At 37.9% G+C, this 13,731-nt stretch overlaps 1 protein-coding gene across 1 annotated transcript in view; it reads left to right on the forward strand.

The window, feature by feature from the left end:
• The window catches only part of LOC128989297 (TAF5-like RNA polymerase II p300/CBP-associated factor-associated factor 65 kDa subunit 5L), a 28,777-nt gene that overhangs the window by 14,498 nt on the left and 548 nt on the right, over positions 1-13,731 (forward strand). Inside the window, exons 7-12 of the mRNA XM_054411176.1 lie at positions 3,362-3,529; positions 8,069-8,218; positions 10,408-10,555; positions 11,537-11,705; positions 12,415-12,558; positions 12,879-13,062. Coding sequence (XP_054267151.1) covers positions 3,362-3,529; positions 8,069-8,218; positions 10,408-10,555; positions 11,537-11,705; positions 12,415-12,558; positions 12,879-13,062 — 963 coding nt within the window. The remainder of the gene's footprint in view (positions 1-3,361; positions 3,530-8,068; positions 8,219-10,407; positions 10,556-11,536; positions 11,706-12,414; positions 12,559-12,878; positions 13,063-13,731) is intronic.

The following is a 13,731-nucleotide window of genomic DNA, read 5'->3' on the forward strand; positions in this document are numbered from 1 at the left end:
AACAGAATGGCGGAGCGATGTACAATGCCGCAAGATGGGTGTTAATTATGTTTATTCCTATCACGAGTTTTACTACGAGTTAACATAACGTGCGAATTTTGAGGAGAACTCGTTATTTCCCTATTTATTGAACAATTAAGTTCCCTATCCTTTAGTTCCTTGTTCAAAATGGGTAGCCAAAGTGGCCTTATTTCAACCGATGACTGACTGATTGGTTGGTCTGCTAATTTAATGTATGAGGCTTCAAAGAGTTTACGTTTGAAAAAATGATAGTTAGCTCCCGTGATTCTGCTTGTAGGGAATTGTCTAAAGTCCTTCTGGACATTTTAAAGCCTTTAGTAGGAAACACTGATTCGTTTATCAAAAACTCCAAAGATTTTGTAGAAAAGTCTAAATCTATCGTACTGGCTGATACTGACAAGCTGGTCAGCTTCGATGTTGAAAGTCTGTTTACGAATGTCCCCGTTTCGGAAACCCTAAAAATAATTGAGAATCGTCTCACAAACGACGATACTTTAGCAAACAGAACTAAACTCCCTGTTAACGTCATAATGGAACTTTTGGAGTTGTGTACTCAATGTAACTATTTCCAATTAGAGGGTAAATTATACCGTCAAGATGAGGGTATGGCCATGGGGTCACCATTGTCACCTATCTTTGCCAACATCTTTATGGAGGAGTTTGAGCAAAAAGCTTTGGCTTCAGCTCGGCTCAAACCGAGGATATGGTGGAGATATGTCGATGAAACTTTCGTGGTTTTCCCTCATGGAGATGATAAATTGAATGAGTTTTTAGAGCATCTTAATAGCGTTTCATCCTCCATAAAACTAACCATGGAGGTGGAATCACAAAACAAACTCCCCTTTTTGGACGTGTGCGTAGAAAAGCATTTGAACAGTCTTAGAACATCTGTTTATAGAAAAAAGACACACACAGGGCAGTATCTAAACTTTCAATCAAACCACCAAATTTCTGTCAAGGAGGGGGTTGCTTACTCTCTGTTTGACAGGGCTAAGAGCATTTGCTCCAATCAGGATGAGTTAAAGGATGAAATTAAGAAAGTAGAACAGGATTTGGCTAGTAACGGATACCCTCGATCCATTATAAACAAATGCAAGAAAGATAGGGCTACGCGTGAATCTTTACAAAATCGTAAGGAAAAACGAGGAAAAATGCTCTTAGCCCTGTCAAACAGAGAGTAAGCAACCCCCTCCTTGACAGAAATTTGGTGGTTTGATTGAAAGTTTAGATACTGCCCTGTGTGTGTCTTTTTTCTATAAACAGATGTTCTAAGACTGTTCAAATGCTTTTCTACGCACACGTCCAAAAAGGGGAGTTTGTTTTGTGATTCCACCTCCATGGTTAGTTTTATGGAGGATGAAACGCTATTAAGATGCTCTAAAAACTCATTCAATTTATCATCTCCATGAGGGAAAACCACGAAAGTTTCATCGACATATCTCCACCATATCCTCGGTTTGAGCCGAGCTGAAGCCAAAGCTTTTTGCTCAAACTCCTCCATAAAGATGTTGGCAAAGATAGGTGACAATGGTGACCCCATGGCCATACCCTCATCTTGACGGTATAATTTACCCTCTAATTGGAAATAGTTACATTGAGTACACAACTCCAAAAGTTCCATTATGACGTTAACAGGGAGTTTAGTTCTGTTTGCTAAAGTATCGTCGTTTGTGAGACGATTCTCAATTATTTTTAGGGTTTCCGAAACGGGGACATTCGTAAACAGACTTTCAACATCGAAGCTGACCAGCTTGTCAGTATCAGCCAGTACGATAGATTTAGACTTTTCTACAAAATCTTTGGAGTTTTTGATAAACGAATCAGTGTTTCCTACTAAAGGCTTTAAAATGTCCAGAAGGACTTTAGACAATTCCCTACAAGCAGAATCACGGGAGCTAACTATCATTTTTTCAAACGTAAACTCTTTGAAGCCTCATACATTAAATTAGCAGACCAACCAATCAGTCAGTCATCGGTTGAAATAAGGCCACTTTGGCTACCCATTTTGAACAAGGAACTAAAGGATAGGGAACTTAATTGTTCAATAAATAGGGAAATAACGAGTTCTCCTCAAAATTCGCACGTTATGTTAACTCGTAGTAAAACTCGTGATAGGAATAAACATAATTAACACCCATCTTGCGGCATCGTACATCGCTCCGCCATTCTGTTGGTTTTACTTTTCCAGGGACCGGAAGCCATTTCTGTTGTCTCCGTGTTTCCGATTGGTCAGCCATGTTGGTTCAGTTTCATTGGTGGAGTCATAGCGTACGGTGTTGTTAGTGTTCCATTGTGTGAGTTTTTTGTACGTAAACCTTTTATAGATTATAGTGTTTTGTGATTTGTTATTAATTGCATGTTGTATCATGACTTGACTGCTATACAGTGCATATTTTTTTACTACTACCCTCGGTAGTGTATTCCAACTTAGGTTGGGCGTTTGTGTATTGTAAGTTGTAATGTGTTAGTTAAGTTTTTTCACCTGAAGACGGGATCAGATTCCAGATCCCGAAACGTTGTGTATTGTTTTTTACTTTCGTGATGGAAAATGTCCGCAATAAACCTTTGAACAACATTAACTCACCATCACCAACAATGAACTTCAAACAAAGAAGTACATATTAGGGTTTTTATTAGCAAAACTTAATTCCTTTCTCAGGGATTACATTATTGCTAGTTAAGGAATTGTTGAGTCATTAATATTTTGTGATATAATTTAAAGTATATTTTTTTCAATTTCAAGTTAAATATTTATGAATTGTTAGTGAGAAGGATCACTGTGATAATTACTGAATAAGACTGAATGTTATATTTAATAAAATAGTTGAATAAATATTTAATTTTTGCAACACAAACTCTTGACTTACTATTGTAGGGACACACCCTCATCTCTCCAGATATAAATAAAGGGAACACAATATCATAATAAGCTTTGTTAAGTAACAACCCCACTCATTCATTAAATGGGCTGGCAAAGAACCTCTCCCTGAAGATAGCTCATTGCTCTACAAAAAATAGCTAGGGTAACAAAAATAACCAAAATTTTGAGTTGGAGTGTTGTAATATGTTGAGCAAACCGTGATGGGTGTACTATTTTATCACATAGGGACGCTGGTCTTGTGGTACAGTGCATGACTTAAGTCCCTGACGACGTAGGTTCAAATTTCACCAATAACCAAAATGGGTTTTATGTAAGTTATAATGCCACAACTGCCTAGGTCTTAAAGTAATATGAAAACAGTTCTAGGAGCCAACTGTCCTATAATGTGAAGGTGGGGCATAAAAAAATGACTTGTATCATCTAGTATATGCCAAGTAATGAATGTTTGGTATTTTCCAGTGCGTGTTGCGCCAGGGTGTCCAGGTCAGGCAAACTGATGGCCACTGGCTACTCATCTTCTCTACTCAAGTTGTGGACATTGTCAGAGTCCAAGATCAACCCTGGGTCCACCCACTATTCAACTGTTCCTTTGGCCACCAACACTCCTCCTCAAGACCACTTTGTCCAGTGAGTACTAACTTACCATCTACATCTACATGGATATATTGGTTGAATACTGATGTTCAACTTGTACAAGTTGAGAATAATATTCAATGTTTAAGATTTTCATTTAGGGAATAAGCTATTACTGTATTATACCTACTAGTTAACCGCCCGTGCTCCGCCACAGGAATATTGTCAGCAATAAAAGAAATAATAATTAACAAATACTGTTTATCTTTGTATTTTATTTAGGGGTTGTTTAATTTTTTACATGAAATAGAACTGATAGTTTGCCTGTATAAACTATTTTATGTTAATCAAACCGATATATTATTTTAACCAAATGAATGTTTTATATTAATTCGAGTCTCATTTGAAAAATAAATAGTTTACGAACTGGGCAATGCTGATAACCTAATAAGCAGCTATTTATGATATTTAGATAATTTGCTCAAGTATATTCCTATGTTCGTCGTTTTTTTTTTTCATTACATTTGTTGGAATAAAGATAGTCACTTAGTCTACATGTAAATCACTCATCAACAGTTGGTCGCATTTCACGAATCTTTGACCCATACTGTGAGTAAAAGCTGTGTTTACGTCGTATATATAAAGTTGGGCATACTTTGTCCAATGTTAGAGGGTATTAACGGTCCAATTTGATGGAAAAGGAGTCGTGGATTTTAAAACAATGTAGATTACCACTCAGAGCCGTCTTTATAACATGCGAGGCCTGGGGCAATACATAATTGCGAGGCCTTGTTTAACTAAGCTCACCGGGGGGTCGTGGGGGGGGGGGTACGGAGTACCCCCCAGCCGAGGGGTGGGGTCCGGGTGTAACAAAATTTTTATAAAATTATACTTGTAAAGTCGTCATTTTAAGCACTTTGACGAAAAAACTTTTCTCATCTTCTTCATTTAGTATAAAAAATAAATAGGCTATAACATATTAATTTCGATATGAAAACAACAGTAAAATTATTTTATTTTGACATTTAGTATAAAAAATATATAATATATATATTTTTATGACACGATTTTCATCATATGTTTGAATATATATTCTACTACATAAATGTCTCTTGCTCTTAAATTTTTTTAAGTCCAACTAAATGCCTTTCCTTTTTTAGTAACAAAATTATTAAGTGGTCCAGTAAGATCGGCCTATTTTTAAGATCCTACTAAGTGGTCGATTTTGAAGACGCGCCGAATCTGCGTGAAAACACACTCCGTGTGGCATACCTCATTACATTTAATGCTGCCCATATTTCTCGCGTTTTTTTACGCTGCGTTCTTGCGTGAAAAAACGCCCGTGTGGCCGTAGCCTAAGAGTAAGCGTATGACTCACTCAGATTCACCGGGGTGGCTCGGTGGCTGCCACGAGGCTCGGGTTCCGTCATCGCCACCGAGCTGTCAAACGTTGTTTGATATTATTTTGTGTTTTAAATGTCGTTCGTAGGTTTTTAATCGATACAACGATTGATATAGGCCAATTCATAATAAATAAGACATATTTTAGGTCTGTCCTTTATTATTTTATTTTCATTCCAAAACATTAACTTATTTCTAGCGAAAGTAAGGCCTCGCCGGGCAGGCCTCGCTGGGCAGGCCTCGCTGCGCGAGGCCTTCTCCGCCGCGAGGCCTGGAGCGGCCGCTCCACTCGCTCCACCCTAAGGACGGCGCTGTTACCACTACCAGAAAGATGTTGATTCAAGTGAGACTTAGAACTGGCCATTTAAAATTCAGATTTGTATTATATTTTACTCAAATAGTTTTTGTCTCTTTCGACCCTTAATACTTTTTTTATAGTTGCTGTTGATAAGATTTTCCATAAACTCAAAATGTTGATAAGGAGCTCATTTTACCTTCCCTTTGTGACAACATAAGGAAAAAATATTTTATGTCCCAGTTAGTCTGTTGTGACTCAATATTCATAGATTTGCAGTACTGACAAATCCATTCTAACGACCCCAATTCAAAAGAGTTGGTATTTTTTTGTAGGGACTTCCAGAGCACATTTAACACCAACACTGCTCTTTACCTTTTTAGTTCGATGGTTCTCTACATTTTTTTTTCGTTCGGTATGTCTCTTTACGCCCGGTTAATGATTACCTTTTCTTTTTTTTTTTTGTACTTTTCACACCCTGAGGTTAATGATAAAGTTTTATAACGCTATAATGACCCGAGTCAACATTGCCATTAAACATCAAGTCACATACTTCTCCGTCAGAACCGAATGGCAAGTCACAGTTTCTCAAGCAACTTCCCTGTGTACTTGAAAAAAAAAGTTCACTGATATATTGTAGTTCCACGTATTCCAGCGTACTCGCCATCTCGAGAAGGTAAAGTTTGGTACCACTGAACGTCTAACACCGATCTTGAGTAAGATTTGTCACCTACTATAAAATGTTTGTATGTTTCCCACTCATTAGCAATTATATGTACAACTTGCAAGCGGATTTGCCCATGATTATTCTAGTGGCCGTAGAGAATAAATTATATTGATCAAAACAATAATATATTTTTGAGTGTGGCAGATTGCGTGCAAATATAATAATAATATCTATGGTTCTTACCGTCAACGCAATCAGGGGTAATATTCCACTATGGCCGTTTCGGAGATGACTCCATCGTCAGGTGCGTAGTGGTACACTAAACTATAGTCTTGTCACATGTAACACGAATTGTCTTCATCTGCATTGCGTCAGGGGTTGAATAAATAATACACATATAAGCACAGGACGGACACACGAAAACATTTAGAGCGCGTGCACGGCTTGAAAACTGACGACCGACTCAAAACAATAAGTTTCCGTTCCCTACTATGGGTATTATTTCACATTCCATACTCAAACTTAAACTCAATAACCACTTTCCTTCAGATCACTTTGCAGGAAAACTAAAACATTTCAAAAATAAGTTAACAAATACACTTTCCTTGATCAAAATCGTGTGTTTATATAATTGCATACTGAAAGTGAGGTTATAAAAATAATAACACATGTCTGACAAACATTACAGCTGACGAATAATTTATAAACTGTGTATTTTATTCTTCAATAAGAATTGTATTGACTCGACCTTTAAAGGGCTGTAGGTCGTAGCCCTTAGAAAAAACGTAAATTCTAAGGAAGTTCGGCAAATCTACACACTATCCCCTTTAATTCGAGACATAAATCTTGCAGATCGGTCCAGTAATTACTGAGAAAACAGTGTTACAACTGTGTATTAAATATATAGAAGATACAATTTATAAATTTAGTTTTCAATTTTTATTAAGGTTTAGTTTAATGACGCTATTCAAGTCATATTGTCTAAACTTTATATATAAAGGATATTTGATTGATTAATACTTCCAATATTTGTGTACATATGTGTGTGTTTTAGCCTGATAACTCGAACAGGTTGTCCACCTACAAAGAAAAAATCAAGGCCAAACTGAGAATTATGCGTGAATTTTGTATTTCTTGAAATTTTCAAATTTGATATATTCACTATTTTTTTAATAGCCTAATTTATATGGACAGGTCCTGAAATTTTAGAGGAAAAAATATTCCAGATCATTGAAACGGGATTAGACGATCGCGTCAGCAATTTCACATGGTCACAAGTAGGGATGGACGAGATTGGATTTTGAGTTCGAGACGAGACGAGACGAGATTTTTTATTTCTCATAAAATTTCGAGACGAGATCGAGACGGGATTTCCCTTCTCATACACAACGGGAAATGCACGTTCGGAATTTTTACCTGATTTTGTAACATTGTTAGATGACTGTTTAAATAGAAAAATAATGATAATAGGCAAGAATATTTACAATCTTTTATTAAAAAACATCAGCATAACATTTTTTTTATTAATCACGCCTAAATTATTAAAAATGCCTACGATGAGGAAACATAGTGATATCAGTTAGGATAGAACTGAAGACTAGACCTTATCCTAAAATAAAATAAATCATAAAATAAAATAGTTACTTGTTTTGACTTTTTTATAGTAATAAAACATTCCTCACACTGCTAACACTTAACAAAACTTCTGAAATGTTATTAAAATAATTAAAGTAATATTTACATTTGAAGAATTAATTAAATAAGAACGCCTTCACAAAGGAAACGCAACTACAACACGCTCCTGTATTGCAGGTATTGCATTGACTTTCTGCAGGCGTTTTTAATTTTTTTTTTTTTTTTTTTTTTTAATTCTCGTCTCGATAAAAATCTCGGCCAAAAAAAAATCTCGTCTCGTGTAACGAGATTTATAATTTCCCGAAAATTTCCCGAAATTTCGAGACTTGACCATCCCTAGTCACAAGTGACAATGAAGCCGTGATTGCAGTAGATTTTTAAGATGGAGCTGCGAATGCGGGACGACGATCGTATTGGGACCGCAAGTCATGTGGAAAAAAGTTGCCGTGACCACAAGACATGTCGACGATGGCACTGTGACCGCGAGACATGTCGACAATGGCACCGTGACCTCCAGACACTGTCTACGATGGCACCATGACTGCAAGACATGACAACGATGGTCTACAACTACAATAATCTTTTTTAAACACAGAGAGCAGAGATGGAGCAGTCTGAGAGGACATTGTGGTCCAGTCCAAGGAGTTGAGTTCCTTCATGATGCCGATGTCTTACTATCAGTGTCACACGACTCATCGATGAGAGCTTGGAAACTCTCTGACTACTCCTGCGCTGCTATTTACAGGTGGGAAAATGTTACAAAATTTTAATTATTATTTGTTTGTATTTCAACCCATTAACCTCGTGATTTAAAAAATATTATATATGTATTTCCTCCTTTTCTTTAGTGTAAAACGATCCAAAACAGGTGGCGTGTGAAATTGTTAAACTCACTAATGCTGTCAAACCTCTTTAACTTCCATTGGACACCTGGACACCATTTATTATAACATATATATTAACACTTATACTGTTGACTCACTAAACGGTAAATACACATAAGCAAGAAAAACACTGTTGTTTGCTTAAAAGTAGGGATGGACGAGATTGGATTTATAGTTCGAGACGAGACGAGACGAGATTTTTTATTTCTCATAAAATTTCGAGACGAGATCGAGACGGGATTTCCCTTCTCATACACAACGGGAAATGCACGTTCAAAATGTTTACCTGATTTTGTAACATTGTTAGATGACTGTTTAAATACAAAAATAATTATAATAGGCTAGAATATTTACAATCTTTTATTGAAAAACATCAGCATAACATTTTTTTATTAATCACGCCTAACTTATTAAAAATGCCTACGATTAGGAAACATAGTGATATCAGTTAGGATAGAGTTCAACTTATCCTAAAATAAAATAAATCGTAAAATAAAAGCAATATTAATTTTTATAAAATAGTTAGGTACAGTACTTGTTTTGACTTTTTATAGTAATAAAACATTCCTCACACTGCTTACACTTAACAAAACTTCTCAAATGTTATTAAAGTAATATTATTAAAATAATTAAAGTAATATTTACATTTAAAGAATTAATTCAATAAGAACGCCTTCGCAAAGGAAACGCAACTACAACACGCTCCTGTATTGCGGGTATTGCATTGACTTTCTGCAGGCGTTTTTAATTTTTTTTTTTTTTTTTTTTTAATTCTCGTCTCGATAAAAATCTCGGCCAAAAAGAAATCTCATCTCGTGTAACGAGATTTAAAATTTCCCGAAATTTCGAGACTTGACCATCCCTACTTAAAAGATGACTTAGTTATGGGTTATTTAGAGGGGGCCTGGCCTAACTTTCTCCACTAAATTTTGACTGGCCTCTCCTTTAAAAGTTCACAATGTGGCCCTTGAGTGAAAAAGGTTGGTGACCCTTGCATTAACCCATTAGCCTAAGAAGCATACAGAACTCTTCTTTCCAAGTACCAGGCGGCCGAGGCCGAAACACAGACTGGCGCCAAAGTAATTCTTTGAATGACACCTGAAAGCACTAGTGTCACTATTATAACTGTGGTAGCACTTGACTCGGCCGGAACCAATTGGTGGCTCAGTTAGATAAAGCGTTACAGACGAGTGTAGCATTGAGGTATTTCTACATGTGCTTGTTTGATCCCCATACGTGTGAAATCCACATTAAACTTACTTACAAGGGGCTTAAATGGAGGTAGGTGACCATACAAAGTGTTGTTAGATGTATTTTATGTACGTTCAGTATAAGTAGTATGTAATTTGATGGACAGGTCAATTCTTAATACGCTACAGGTATCATGTATTTTTATACGTTTTACTTTATTTACTTTTCTGTCTGTCTGTTAGGCCGGCACCACACTATCCCGTTTGGCGGGATGATTTGAACTCTTGGGTTTTAATGGGTGCAGTCACATTTTTGAGGTTGCTTAACAGCACCATTGATGGGATCCACCGCATGCTGCTGCGGGGTAGCGGGACGACAGGCGAAACACATGCAGTTAAATGAGAGCAGCAACACCATCCCGTTTGTGCTGCACGTTTGTCCATGTGATTGCTAGTTTATCCCTACTGTTGTCGCTAACAACAGTGCATGTGATGCTCGCGCTCTTCACTTACCCGCTAAACGGGATAGTGTGGCACTGTCCTTAGAAGTTTTTTAAATCTAAAATTTTGTCATTACAAGATGTGAAAAGACTTGATATTATTGTTGTTTTTATTCTAAATCCTGGTAAACAGATATTTGGTTTACAATTCTTTTTCTAGAATTGGGGAGTGAGCTAAATAAAAAGAGGTAGAGTGTGGGATCTCGGTCTCGGGCTCAAATCCTGCCAACCACCAATGGATTTTTGATGCATAGACCATCTAGATCCAACCTGAAGTAAAGTGAAAACGGATGGCTAGAGCCTACTTCTAGCATGTGAAGGTTGGATATAAACAAAAAATGAAAAAATGTCTGTTTCCAGAGGTCACAACTATGCAGTGTGGTGTGTAGCTGTCAGTTCGCTGGGAGTGTATATTGCCACTGGATCACATGATCGCACAGCCAGACTGTGGAGCCTTGATAGGACTTATCCCCTCAGGATGTTTGCTGGCCATTGTCAAGATGTCAATGTAAGTAACCCTGTATTGTTAACATGTAGCATGTATCGCAAATTACATTTTTTTAAATTTTAAAATAAAGCTCTATGATATTTCCTGCTTTTGTTTCCCCTAATATCCTTGTTTAAGTGCTATCCTTGATCTTTTTCTTTCTGACACAGAGCACTAAATGATAAATTGTGAACTTGCAGCTGTTTCTTCCTCCTTGTAGCGCTTCCTACATGATAGGAAGTTGCAACCTCATCTTCGTAGGGTGGTCATAAAATCCTTAGACTAGTAGTAAATTAAAACACAAACTACATCATCTTAACTAGACTAAGGAATCTGAAGACATTGCACTAACTATTGCAACATCTTTTTGGTCAGGTATTCGCTCTCTCATTTCTTGCAACAACAATGAATGAAATCTGTAGTTCATTTAAGAACATATCATATACACTGTCAGCATGTGAACTGTGAGACCAAATTGTAGTCGATGGAACGGGGGAACACAAATTCTCCATGAAAATGTTTGGAAACGATGTCGACAAGGAAGGTTATGGTGTATGTTTTTTGGAACAGAAAGGGTGTTGTTCTTGTGGATTTCATGGAACGAGGCATAACAATCAGCTCAGAAAGGTAAAACAATCCACAACCACACAAGAGAAGTTCTGGAATAATTTAATTGGGAGTCGTTTCCCCGTCCACCATACCTTGTAGTTACCGGACCTTCCACCGTGTGACTACCACTTGGTTCCATCAAGAAGCAGCTGACATAGCAGATCTTCGATGATGACGTGCAGCTAAAGCAACAAGTGACAAAGGGGTTGAAGTAGCAAGCTTTAGAATTTTATAAGGAAGGAATTGTAAAATTATTCATTAATATGATAAATGTTAAAATCTTTACAGTGACATTGATAAGTAGGATTTAAGTGTGGCTTTTCTTACAATTTCTTTATTCTTAATAAAAAAAATAATCTACTCTCTAGATAGCCCTCGTATATTATGTTTTAGTGTGTCCAGTTCCACCCCAACAGCAGTTATGTGGCTACAGGCTCTGCGGATCGCTCTGTAAGGCTGTGGTCTGTCACTGATGGCAGTCTAGTCAGGGTCTACGGAGGTCACTCTGGAAGTGTTCTCACTCTAGCCTTCAGTCCCAACGGCCAACATCTCGCGTCTGCAGGTAATTATTCCCCCCCTAAAACTGTGAGTAAATTCTTGTTCAGGTTAGGACTATATACAGAGCTGGACATTTCATTTCCCGGGTTTTAAAATCAAATGAACGAAGTCGAATTGAACCAACAGTGTGTGCTGATGTAAATTTAACTGATATCAGTCTAATACGTTACAATTTTTAAGTAAGTCAAACTGATAGGACGACTTATTTTAAGTTGTATGTCCCATCAACCCTCAGAAACAAAAAACAAGACAGGAAATGGAATTCTAATCTATAGCGTCATCTGCAATTGGCTAATTCAGCTACATTCTTCTTGTATAAAATATTGGTAAAAGCTTGTCCAAATAGCTTTGATAAGTCAATGATAGAACTTGTCAAAAGGTTTCAGTGATTGAACAGAACTTGGAAAATATTTGGAATTATTTCTCAGTGTCCGAGAGTAATGTCGAATACAAAGTTAATTGTATAAAACCCCGAAACAGAACACTAGCCTATGTTTGATATTGTCGCAGAACAGGGAAGATTCAACCAATTGAACAGGCCGATAGAAAGATAAAATCATGGGTGTACTGAGATTGTTCAGGGGATTCTTGGCTGAGTTGAGAGGTCACTCCCAGCCTGTGACAGCTCTGGACTGGAGCAAAGACAACAACATCCTCAAGTCTGTCCCACTAGACACATGTCTGTTTGTCACTGAGCTTGTTACATTGTTTAGGGGAGGACAAGAAGGTGAAAGTGTGGGATCTGGCATCTGGAGGAGTGTTGGCTGAGTTGAGAGGTCACTCCCAGCCTGTGACAGCTCTGGACTGGAGCAAAGACAACAACATCCTCAAGTCTGTCCCACTAGACATGTCTGTTTGTCACTGAGCTTGTTACATTGTTTAGGGGAGGACAAGAAGGTGAAAGTGTGGGGCTGAGTTGAGAGGTCACTCCCAGCCTGTGACAGCTCTGGACTGGAGCAAAGACAACAACATCCTCAAGTCTGTCCCACTAGACATGTCTGTTTGTCACTGAGCTTGTTACATTGTTTAGGGGAGGACAAGAAGGTGAAAGTGTGGGGCTGAGTTGAGAGGTCACTCCCAGCCTGTGACAGCTCTGGACTGGAGCAAAGACAACAACATCCTCAAGTCTGTCCCACTAGACATGTCTGTTTGTCACTGAGCTTGTTACATTGTTTAGGGGAGGACAAGAAGGTGAAAGTGTGGGATCTGGCATCTGGAGGAGTGTTGGCTGAGTTGAGAGGTCACTCCCAGCCTGTGACAGCTCTGGACTGGAGCAAAGACAGCAACATCCTCGCATCTGCCTCATTGGACGGCTCTGTCATATTGTGGAACTCTTCTTTGCACTTTAAACCCGTTCAAAGGCGAGTCGACTCATTTTGTTTCTTTCATGCTCTCTTTTAGAATATAATTTATTTGGTGAGAAGATAAGTAAATTACATATTTTATGTTGCTGTTATTTGGTATAATTTTACTCATCTTAATACAGCGAGTGGCTAATGCAGATGCTCTGAGAATCTGATTTGTTGGAGTCAATTGCGATCACTGCCTCATGTTTTGCACTTGTTATGTAGCACCATCCACGTACCTTTTTAATGTCTGGAACTGTTTCCAAAAACCTATGATACGTTTTTAAGCAAGATGAATGTTTATTTATTTTTCCAGGGTCCAAGGTAGGAGGGATTTAGCCCTGTAGCCCCCTTACCTTGGAACAGTAACACTGGTTACAGTTTGGCCAACGTTTCTGTGTCCAGATCTAGTTGGGTTCAGGCAAGGGGGTTGGCGGGGGTACTTTTGTGAAAACATTAGTGTATTGCCCCTACTCCCAGCACTGCCGGGTAACCGGTACCCGAATGATTTAGTTCGGCTAGTAGCGACCCGTCCGTGCTCACAGAAAATTTGGCCAAACTGTACGGGCCAGGCAGTGAACTTCATCTGTCAAAAGCAGAAGACAAAAGGATTTAACGAATTTGATTTCAAATATCAGATGATGCATCCAGTTTAGAAATTTTTTCTGACAACCGAACTGAAAA

The sequence above is a fragment of the Macrosteles quadrilineatus genome, unplaced genomic scaffold, assembly GCF_028750875.1.
Source record: "Macrosteles quadrilineatus isolate MER2022 unplaced genomic scaffold, UCM_ALF_1.0 Scaffold_3__2_contigs__length_128488019, whole genome shotgun sequence".
NCBI classification, from domain to species: domain Eukaryota; kingdom Metazoa; phylum Arthropoda; class Insecta; order Hemiptera; family Cicadellidae; genus Macrosteles; species Macrosteles quadrilineatus.